General features: G+C 37.4%; 1 protein-coding gene across 1 annotated transcript in view; it reads left to right on the top strand.

Moving 5' to 3' along the window:
- Positions 1 to 12,581, top strand: part of LOC122794891 (L-gulonolactone oxidase-like) — a 1,553,580-nt gene that overhangs the window by 640,790 nt on the left and 900,209 nt on the right. The window contains exon 6 of the mRNA XM_044063489.1: positions 9,410 to 9,595. Within this exon, the coding sequence (XP_043919424.1) occupies positions 9,410 to 9,595 (186 nt within the window). The remainder of the gene's footprint in view (positions 1 to 9,409; positions 9,596 to 12,581) is intronic.

The following is a 12,581-nucleotide window of genomic DNA, read 5'->3' as shown; positions in this document are numbered from 1 at the left end:
TTGTTGATGGTTAGTCTGATAATTCCTGATTCTTTCTGATCTTCTCAGTGGAGGGTACTCTGATAAATCATTCATATCCCCTATTTCATTATTCACACTAGCTTCTTCATTATTATGTTGTTCATTCTCAGACCATTTAGTTCCAAATCCCTCATAGCTAAAAAAATTATTGTAATAATTACGGGGTTTAGGATAGCTTACTTTATTCTTGTAATCCTGAATATCCCTCTCTAACTTTCTACTTTTTCTTTGAAACACATTACTAATACTTCTGTCAATTCTTTTAGTGTGTCGAAATACATTCTCTGACATTCATCAATGGAAAAGAGTAAGTCTTTGGTAATTTTACCATTCACATCATCAATAACATTATTTAAAAAATCAATTTCTCTTTCATTCTCCTTAATCATAACTTTTAAAACTTCTAAACCACATTTATTAAAAATACTGACTAATTCTAAATGGTAATCACTTCCTTCTATAACTTTATTTGGAAACTTACAAACTCTTAGTCCTTTAGGGACTATTTCCAACCTTAAACATTCTTTTAAATATACATTTTCCAACTCCAAGTTTTTAAATTTGAACAGTATTTCATCAAGTTTCTTCACATTAGACTCAAACGTTAAATTACTATCATTTACATAAATAATAGGCACCTTTTTGTCATTAAAGCTATACTGTTTATGTAACACATTAGAAAAGTCTATATTATACCTCTGTCCTTCTGTACTCCTTCTCGCTACACCAGGCATTGCTTCTTTAATGTAATGTCCAACATTTCTGCTTGCTAAAAAAGCCTGTTTAGGTCTTGTGGACAAAGGCAGTCTGTTGCTATTAACATCATCAGTCCTTATACTTCTTATCGTAAACCCATCGCTAGATGCATTAAGAAAAACAGATGGCAGTTCCTTGTCCATATCAGCTGATACTTCTAGTGCTGCCCCATTGAGCAACCCTTCATCCGCTTTCTTCCTACGATTCATTATACCCACGCCATTATCGTCGTCAACTCTCCTGTCCTGATGAACAGTTACACCTCTCGTTAGCATTTGCTGTTTCCTGCTTCTGCACGGCAAGGCAAACGCAATCTCACCTCTCCCTCTCATTTCCTGATTGCACGGTAATTCACACGAGGATGTTAGCGTAGGTGATTCCCTCTGTGTTAGCAACTCGATTAGTTGCGCAAGCTGGTCCGAAAGCTTATCCAGCTTATGATGTCAACCATCCTGACATCATACAGCTGGTATGGATTAGTGTTAATGTCTTGTGGCCATGTTGTATAGGGTCCTGTGTATGGGACTTGCAACAGTTGGTATTGTGTTGCAGGGCAGATCTGTTTGGCTGTGGGGGATGGGGTGATAGCAATACTTACAAGACGTATTTAGCTTGGGACCCTCACCCCCATTAATGTTGCTTTTGGTCATATATGTATTTGTTATGTTTTCTTTTATATCTATAGAAATATATCTGTGTATATATATATATATATATATATATATATATATATATATATATATATATATATACATTTCTGCTTACATATATATAGACATATATATGTAGACATATATCTATAGATGCATGTATATATATACATTTCTGCTTACATATATATATAGACATATATATGTAGACATATATATCTATAGATGCATGTATATATATATATATATATATATATATATATATATATATATATATATATATATATATATATATATATATATATATATATATATATATACACACACACACACACACACACACACACACACACACACACACACACATACATCTACATGTATAAATACATTTCCTGTACTGTTAAATGACTGTGCTGGATGATATGTTTGTGAAAACAGCAGGGTTATGTATATCTGACATGGCTTAGTGTTAAAGTGCTTTAGCTATGTTGTGCAGGGTTCTGGGTTTGAGCCTTGCAAAGGCTGTTTATTTTGTTGCTGGGCAGAACAAGGGCTGTTGGATACAGAGTGATTAAGGCACTTTTAAGCTGTTGTAAGCGGGTTTGCATGGGTTTGCACAAAGGTAAGCACTGTTAAATTTCAGTTACAGTTTCTTATACTGATTTAGCTTTTCAATTGCTTAACCTTTGTGGGCATTGCTTACCCCCACGCAAACAAGCTTAAACCTGCTTACCGCTGCTTAAAAGTGCTTTCTCCTGCTTACCCCCTCACTAATTTCTTTAAAAGAAATTAAAAAGGGTTGATAGGAAAGTGGTGAAAAAGGGCAAAAAGAGGGAAAGACAGTAGAGAAATAGCTAGAGATGTGCAGGAAGGGTGCAGAGAAGGTCCATAGCTGCCAATTTCTTCTATAGCAACAGCTGTGCATATACACTGATTTTTAGGTAGATTTGGGCACTCATACCCCTGAGATAAGGGTGAGGACAACAATAATATGTTGTGAAGCCAGCTAGACCAGATTACATGTGTCCAGTGGACATGTGTGAGAAATGGACAGCTATGTATGGGGAGAGATTTTTAGGGGGAACAGATTGCCCTTTTTTTAAGGTGGTAGTGGGATGTTGGGGAGGGATAGTAGGTATATTTGGAGAGGTAGGTTGGGTAGGATAATAGAAGAGGCGGACAAGACAGTATACAGGGGCGGTATATGACACATGTGGGGGGGTAAACACCTTGGGTGGGGAGGGGTATTTGGAAGACGGAAGCCCATGATCCCCCTAGTGGAAACAGTGGGACTGAGGTCCCCAACCATGGGCAATCACCACTGAACCATCATGGCCTCATAGTTGGCTGTGCTGGGGGCTGAGTAGGAGGGCCAGGCTGACCCTCTAGTTGTGCCACGCAGCCCTCAAGCTGACATAGCAGATCTCCAAACTCCCTGTGGAGCTTGCTATGCACCAGACCCAGGACCTGGTGATGGGTGATGATGTCCTGTCCATGTCCTCTCCCGGGGGGGGTGAGCCCCATCCCTTGAGGTGGTTTCCACCCAAAGGTGGTGCAGGGCCAACAGATGAGGAGGTCCCGGGGTGGGCTCCAGATGTGCTGGTGCCCGTTGCCTTGGCCATATGAGGTGGGAGAGGTGGGTCCGCTGGGACCAGCCTTCCCAGTCATGCTATGGTGTTTCAATTTTACAACATTTTTGGGTTAGTAATAATCAACACATTCCAGGATTAGGTATATCAGCATGCATAGATATCCCCATTAACCTGAAAAACCAGATATGGAACAGTTGCATAGCAAACAGAACACATGCATATATGGAACCACAGTGACCATAACAACAGCATGCAGGTACATTGATGGCAGCATGCCACCAATATGAGATTATTTCAACATGGCACATGCATAGAAACAAATTTAAATATTTATCAAACAATAGGACATATGTCCCAACAGTAGATTTAATAGGGCACATACTGATTGAGTTGTGTATTTAGTTTATTGTTGCAGATATGGTGTGGGGGGATAAAGATGTCAATTAACAACTTGTATATCACTGTAGTTCTCATTGCTTTCCTAGTCAGTGCTGTGATCTGTACCATACAGGTATTATTACACAACCCTATGGCCTTAGTTTCGACAGTGGTATGAATGTAGACAACTATATACATGAACTGAGTTTTACCTGCAGTATATACCTCTTACCTGGTATACCTGTGGAGGTATTGTTTGTTAAGACTACCTGACTGTTTCTACACATATTCCCAGATTCCAGGTTGATGATATGCAGATACCTGTCCATCTCTTATTGCACATACTCTGGGCATGTCTTGACAACATGCAGGTAAAACCGGGACATATTTTGACTATTGCCCTCATAAACCTTTAGTGAGTTGTACAATTACAGGTTTGTTTTCATAGACATTTTCCAAATATGTACAGGCCTGACAGTCACTTAAATGACATTAAATGCTGCCTACATGTCAGAGATTAGCATGCTGATATGGACAATTCTGTGCACTTGTGGGATATGACTCTGCATACAGCTTACTACCACTCCAAGGATTCGAACCATGGCTGTGTCTGCTAAAAATAAAACAGTGTCCATCACAGTTGAGTGTGCTATATAGATATTGCTGTGTATCACTTCTCTGATTTCTGTCTATAAGTCTCCCATGGTTTTACATTCTGACCTTGTAACTACAACACACTTATACAGGGTTTCCAAGACAATTTTATTATGTAGCACAGTGTGTATGACAGTGATGAGTAATACCTTTATTATTCAGAGCAACTGCAACACTAAAAATGCCATACCATACCAGAGTAAACATTACCAGTCCAGGATTTCAATAATTTATTTCTAGGAAAAGTTTACGTATCTGACAGACCTGTGGGAGAAATGTTTGTTAGCACTACCTGAATGTTGCCACACATATTACCAGATTCCACATTAGTATTATGCACATCCGTTCCACTCTATTACTGCACACACTCTGGTCACAGCTTCACAACATGGGGTAGAGATGGAGCATACTTTGCTTATTACTCTCATAACATTTTGCGGAGTTGCTAGTGACAGGTTTGTTCTTATAGACATTTTTCTGATGGTTATGATGTCTGACAATCAGTTGTATGTCATTATTTGCTGCCTAAATGTCTGGGATCATCCTACTGATTTGCCAGGGGGACAGGGTGGCAGGCAGCGGATATGTGCCAATTAACTGGACATTCTGGACATATCTTTACAGTTGTGGGGTATGATTCTGCATACAGCTTACTACCACTCCCAGGATTAGAATCATGGCTGCGTGTACTAAAAATACAACAGTTCACGTCTAAGTTGAGTGTGCTGTTTGGATTATGTTGTCTATCTTTTCACTGTTTTCTGTCTAAGTCTCTCTCAGTTGTACAATATGACCTCTTGTGATTACAACAGTCATATACAGACATTTCTACACATTTTATTTATGTACCACAGTGTGGGTAACAGTACTTAATACAACAGTACTATTAAGAGGTTACAACACTCCATTACCATATGATAACAGAGTAAACACAGGCAGTCCAGCAGTTAGACCTTTATTGACAGGATGTTAACCTTTTATTTACATACAACCTATGTGAGACTCTTCCTGCCATATTGCCTGGTGTATTCAGTACATGTCTTAAACAATACAGGTTTTATACTGGCAATTAACTTTCTACTACTTTTATATTTATTTCTTATGACAGTACATGCAAGGGTATTACTAACCTGCCTTGTGACACAACCTCTGCAGTCTACAGGCATGGGCTTCCTGGTTCACAGCCCGCTCATCTGCTGCTGTCAAAGACATAAGAGGAATATTTAGCCATACCTATCCATAATATACATGAGCTGGCAAATATTAAACAGGTAGTGGACTGATACTTACACACAGCTGGGACATCCCCTGTCTGCCTAGCTTCTTGGATCCACTGATCCAAGAACTCCCTCTTTCTCTGCTTCAGGTCAGTATAGTGATGCCTGACCTGCTCACCAGTTCAAGGTATGCCAGTGGCACTGGTGAGGTCACAGATGAGACAGTTCCAGGCTTCCACTTTATATTGGGTACCCTGGTACTGGCCCTGTAGCAGTCTCTGGTCATGGTCTTTAACAAGGAGTCATGTCATGACTTTGGACTCCTGGATGCCCCAGCACTGTGCATGAAAGTGTACTCCCTCTCCCACACCAGTCATAGTGCCTACAGGAGGAAGCTGCAGCCAGTTATGAGATGTATTCCCACCTGTTGGGTATAAATAGGGCCGATTTCCCACACTTTGCCATGGCTGGACGGTTTTGAAAATGCTAAGCTATGGGCAAGACTGCTTACCTAAGGTTGGCATTGCTTAAAGAGGCATACCAATGGGCAAACTGATTTAGCTAGCCTACACATTGCTTACACCTAGTAAGCAGGGCTGTGCAAAGCTTAACATTGCTTAAATCTTAATTTGCATACTATTTGCTGTTTGGCATTGATTTATTATTCATTACATGTTATATATGTGTTTGATATCCATGGGTTATGTGTACTTACACTGTATGGGGTCCTTGTGTTTATTAGGGGATTTCAACACTTTTTTACAATGACACCTCACATCTGGACTTAATGCAGTACTCCAGTTCACATATTTATGTTATGTAGTAGGTTATACAACATAAAGCTGTATATAGATTCCTTTTACATGCTAAGTTTAATATTCCTATAGTGAGGATCTGTTTGGTGATACCGCAGTCTTAAGTACTGCTGTGATGGCTTACTGGTTAATTATAGTGAACAGGGTCTTGGGTTCAAGACCTGCAAGGACTGTTTATTTTGTTTCTGGGCAGAACAGCGGCTATTGTATACAGAGAGATTAAAGCACTTTTAAGCAATTGTATACGGGTTTGCATGGGTTTGCACGAAGATAAGCAATGCTAACCTCTGGTTAAATATGCTTACAGGGAGTTAGCTTCAATATTGCTTAACCTGTGTGCACATTGCTTACCCTTGCGCAAACAGGCTTAATCCTGCTTACTACTGCTTAAATATGCTTACTCCCACTTACTACTGCTTAATGGTGCTTACTCCCTCTTACCCCAGCACTAATTTAGACAGAAATGTATAATGGTTCTTGGGAAGGTGGTGGATTTGGACACTCTATGGATTTATCATTCATTACACATTATATTATACCTTTGGTTTTTATCCCTAATTCATGTGTACATTTACTGTATGGGGCACTTATGTTTATCTGTGGATTTTATAACATTATTACAATGACATCTCACATCTGCATTTAATGCAGTACTCTATTTCACAAATATATGTTATTTAGTAAGTTACGCAACAAAAAATATTGTTCATAAAGTGATTTGACATGGAAAATGGAATGCATTGAAGTGAGACTCAAACGGGGAATGACTGCTCATAAGGCAAATGCTTTGACCACCACACTATTGCAGTACTGCTTAATTTGCATATATCTTGATATTTATCTTTTTGTGCCATTTAATCTGCAGTATACATAGCTAAGCAATGGGCAAACCCACGCACCTATGGTTTACTTTTATCTGTTTGATAAAAAAAAAATTTAACTTGTGTATATTATTATATTTTAACTATTGCTCTTATGAACTTTGGGGGGGTGTTGCTGGGAGTATGCAACCCCCTATGAGCAGTCTCGCTCATTCTTATTGCTAACCTGCACTTCTTGATTGCAAGGGCATGTATATTGTGAGAGCACTGCTCTCAGACATGCCCCCTGCACTCGTCCATGCTCCGTGTCTGTTTAGGAGCTCAGGCAGCGCGCCTTCATTAATATGCATAATGTGCTGCCATGCTGCTCCTAAACAATAGCTTCTGTGCAGGACTAAGCTAGTCCTGCATGGAAGATTACTGAATCCAGGGGTATAGCTATTTTGTATTTAATGTTCTGAGAGTTAAAACTGGCTATTCAGATTCCCATGAGATTTATTTTGAAGATCGGGATGAAAGAACATATTATACTGGAGAGTCAGGTGAAAAGTAAGTTGAGGCAGGGTTGGGCATTTTTTACCAGAAAATCCAAACCAATGAAAAACATCTGGTTAATTAGGTAAAGGTTCTATTTCAGATGGGTGTAACATGCTTTTAAATAGTAGTTTAATCCTAGTTCAACACTATAGATTTTTTAGGGGTTTTGTTGACTGGACTATATTTGTAGGATGAGGGATGAATTTTAAGTGGCCCACAGAGACTGGAGCTGAGATGTTTAGAAGTGTGAGTATATCTTGTTGTTATGGTACACCAGTTATCTACTATAAAAAGAGGTGTAGTTAAAAATTTTAAGATAATCATTGGTAATGTAGAGTTTCTAATATCTTTAGGGAGTTAATTTGGACAAGAATGAAATATGTGGAATCATGTTTCATTTCAGGATTTGTTGAGTAAATAGTTTCTTGAGCAAACAGTGACTAATTGTCTAAATGTCCTAATTGCACCACAACATACAATATTATGTGGTCACAGCTATTCTCACATAGTTGTATATTGTTATTTTATGCACAGTACATACCAAGTTGCATTGATGTCTTTTCTGTTTCAGTATACAGCCTACATTATCCTTTCCCCATAACCAGGTGCTGTGTGTTTGTCCAACAATATCTTGTGTTACACCTGTTGTGGTATACAGCCTGTTTTTGATGTTGATATTGAGAGATACCGCAGTGTTGTCAATACTATCTGCATAGTAGGTGCACAGCTTGCTTTTATTCTGGTCCCTAAATATGAGTTGAGTAAATTGAGAGATGCCCCAGCATTCATCATATATTTATATAAAGAATGCACATCATGTTCTTACTGTGTGCCCCACAGATGGACTGAGAAATCAGAGTACAGCCTCTCATTGTAATGTATGCTTAGAGTGTATTGATTGACACCTAGATGGTGGTTTATATTTTAAGTGCAAGGCCTTAGTATCCAGCAAACTAATGTCTCATATTTACCAAACAGACCAAGATTATGGCAAAGATTGTTACTAGCTGTATTTAAATGATCACAGAGCTGTAAATAGGACAGCTGGGGTTTACTATAAACATATTGCAAAATAACACACAACTATGCTCATGACAGTTCACCCATGCCATCTCAAACTGAAATGACTGACCTGTAATGCACAATACCCATTTTAAGAGAAGACATGGTGCACACCATAAATACAATGTAATTTCTTAACAGTTGTCAGATATCTTAGCTTAGTTGTCCACACTAATGTAACCATAGAAATATTTAATTTGTCTGTCATTTAGAAAGCTATGGCTGTCTGCTAGTACAAACCTACAAAATAAAACAAACGACCTTCAAACAGGTTTTCTTTTCCTGTTTGCTTTAAAATGATCTCAGCTAAAGACGCACATACATGCGTTAGAACTCTGTGTACCTTTCCCTTCCTAGCTACACTGCTTGCATGTTAAAGAACTCAGCAACAACTTTGAAATGATAAAAATAAATTTACATGTAATTAAAGTGCTTGTGTCATTAGTCATGTTAACATACATATTTGCTGTAAGCATTTGTATGAATATGTACAATATTCTCAGTAAAATGTACATGAAAAGCATATAAAAAAGTATAAAATATGATCATATTCCTCTTTTTGTTGATATCATGCTTATAAGGATCAGACATTTACTTCTTTGATGACACAAATCCATTGAGATGATTAGAGTGACACGTATTATATCCAAAAATTGTTTATTTTTGCATCTGGTTATAGAAACTTCTGACTGTTTTGTTGCTCAGCTTTTTATATCTATTTTTATATCGAATTGCAAAACCTCTTCTGCACTGAATGCACTTTCACTGGCAAATAAATACTCAATAAGATGGAAATCATTTTTAGTAACTAAATAAATTGCTATTGCTTGCTTAGCTGTTGTCACAGGTCTTCATTGTCATGCTGTTCTTGGACATAATAATTCCACTGTTGTTTCTTTTCTATAGGTTGTCGCACTCACATTCATGACTGCATCAGGTGAGATCATGGAGTGCGCTGATACTGTGAACAAAGAGCTGTTCCAGGCTGCCCGATTACACCTGGGGTCACTGGGAGTCATTCTTACCGTTACTCTTCAGTGTGAAACTGCCTTCCGGCTACACGAGCAGATATTCCCCTCCACCCTAAAAGAGGTACTGTAATAGTCTGCTTAACAGAAGAATTCTATGAAATTAACATCATGTAGACTTTTAACTTAAACAGTATAAAACAAGAATCAAGCACTACATTGAAATTTGTTGCTAAATCTTATGTGCTTTGATTTCTGAAGTCAAACAAACAAATAATTCCTTTAGCTTTCTCACAAATAAGCAAGCATGTAGATGCAGGAATATGTTTGTGAAGCATACTCTTTGTCTTCAAATGAAAATCTCTAGTAGAATCTTATTTTTAGATTATTTATTAAGTTGTTTTATATCTGAGTGATATTTTGCTCCTGTGAATAATATTAGTACAATACATAAAGATAGCATTGCCTTTGTACATTTAAATTCCGATAAAGCCTAAATTATTCACACATTGCAGTATTTATGCTATGCCATTGCATATATCCCACTGTGCAAAGTTATGACAATTTAATTGATTGAATTATGAAATGCTGTAACACTTTTGCATCACTTTCATTGAAGACTTTTGCATCAGCCTCATTTTCTGCACTAAAATGTCTGCAGTTTATAAAGAATGCTTGTAGCCAGTGTACACTTTGCTACATATGTACTGAACAGACATCTTGTAAATGCATTGCATTTGCTGGCTGCAATACTTTAGTTGTACCCTGTGGGTTTGCTCTTTTCTCCAGATGAGTGTATATTTGAGTAATACCTAAACTGACTGTAGAATAATTGTTAAATTACACTAATAAGAAAACATCTGACTATGCAAATAAAGAACAGTGCAATACATATAAGATATTCAACATGCATTTTATAGAGCAATCAGAAGGATAGGGGGGCATTTCCTGTGATGCTGTGTGCAGCCCACAGGATGTCTCCTACATGTTAACATTAAATGTTGTGTACTGTAGCAAATATAAACATTTAGGTATGATAAATACATGAACTGTGAGTTTGAGAAATGGTAAGCATCCAAAGTTACACATTTATATGGATATTTGCACCTGTGCTTATGTTTTCATTTTCCAAACATTGCAGTGTGCTTCCTGTTTCACTTATACAACCTTGGCAGTCTTGTCATTTTTAACTCTCAGCTACTGACCCCGACTTACTCTACACTCTTCACTCATACCATTACTTCTTCTTTCCTATTGAGTAAGATACTATGTTTATTTATTTATTTATTTGTTTATTTATTTATTTATTTCAAAGATGGCCACCCATACTCCTCATCTCCATTTTCATGTCTTAAAAAGAAAAAGTGAAAGCTTCTTTGTGACAAGAATGGTGACTGCATTTTCCTGTTCATGTTATTTTCCATCACCTGTTTGATTTTGCAAGCAACACATTACACATTCCAAACATTGCTACTGACAGCTCACCTTTAAATTACTTGAAACATATACAGGCAATGATTTGTACAGACCTGTCTAATGTTTTGGCATTGATGAGAGAGCCATTCCTTTGATATATACTGAGACCTGCCAGCATCTTTCAAGTAGTTGTTGACTATGGTTATTCATAAATCAACTGCTATATACAGCTGTTACATCTATAGATCCAGGGACCATTTATCTACTCATCCAGGGACCATTTGTCTACTCATGCTTCTGTCATTTTTTGTAGGTTTGCTCACAACATTCACTTTCACTTTATCAGCTGGCATTTTTATATGCATGCTTTAATAGAGTATTATCTTTTTATTTATTATGGCTGAAATAATGCTTCTCCAAAATAGAATACTTGTGCTACAGAATCTGATGTTCATGTCCCTTCAATTATAGGTCAAGGAAATCACTTTTCATTAGACAGTAATTGATGAGACATGGACATCTCACATTATAACTCTCTCTAGTACTGCATTTTACTAAAGCATTATTTCTAAAATTACCAAGGCAGAAGCAGCTCTTGGGCCAGAGTCATGATCACTGGGGTCAGAAAGAAACTAACTTAAATCTCCTGACTTCCTCTCCTCTCAAGGGTATTGATTCAAATTTGGTAAAGCTTATTTATTCTAATGGAACTGAGCATGCTCATTGAATGAATGAATTTATTTCTATTTAGCCAGTCCAATTGTAATGGCATTTTTCAAGATTCAGTTTCATTTCTTGTACTCTGAAGTATTCTCTCCTATTGCTCCTGCATACTTTTTCATGTTTTTCACAGTACATTCTTCCTCCATTAGAATCCCTACTTCATGTATCAGTAACCTTTTGTTATATTTCCTGTTAATATCTAAATGGTGGCCATCTTCACACCACAGCAGCAGCAGTAATCCACTCATGACTTTTTCCATACTCCATACTTCTTGAATCATTAGTACTGCCTTTCCTGACCCCTTGATTGTGGGGGTTATCTATCGTTAATCTATTGCTTTAGCCTGGCTCTGTGAGAAGAAGACAGCAGTGTCACACAACTAAATTTATATATTCATCAAAGCGCTCTATTAAAGTTACTCTTGGAGTTATCATCCTGCTGCATTAGTATCTTGTTTAACTGCAATGTAGTTCAGTGTGCCACTGTTACTTATTACTCTGGTACGAGTGTACCATCCGAGTGATAAACATCTCATTGATAAACATGAAAAGTGAACTGTGATTTCTGAGAATACAATTATTGCTATTTCCAGAGTCAGAATGTAACAGATTTGGAGCCTGCACTTATGTCCTGTAAAACATAAAACAGGTAAACTAAAAATGTGTGATTAAATCTACAATATCTGTGTTTTTCACTGGCAGTAAATTATGCAAGAACCCTCGACCTTTTCTTTCATACTACATATCTGCAATATGTGTGATTTTCTGTGGCAAGAAAGTATGTGAGAACTTATGACTTTTTCTGAGAAATGTACAGAAGACAATAAGGAGTTTGTAACTGAAGGTTGTATCTTCTTTCTGCTGAGAAATGCAACAATTATATAAAACATGAGAAGATGCAACTGTTCTGCCCTGAGTTTATAAGATGTTTTCCTAATTTGGGAAGCCAAAGGGCTGTAACAACGCCATTA

This window comes from Protopterus annectens, chromosome 2.part1 (genome assembly GCF_019279795.1).
Source record: "Protopterus annectens isolate FY-2018-M chromosome 2.part1, PAN1.0, whole genome shotgun sequence".
Classification (NCBI taxonomy): domain Eukaryota; kingdom Metazoa; phylum Chordata; order Ceratodontiformes; family Protopteridae; genus Protopterus; species Protopterus annectens.
Note: the sequence above shows the minus strand (reverse complement) of the source record. Positions and strands in the feature narration are given on the sequence as shown.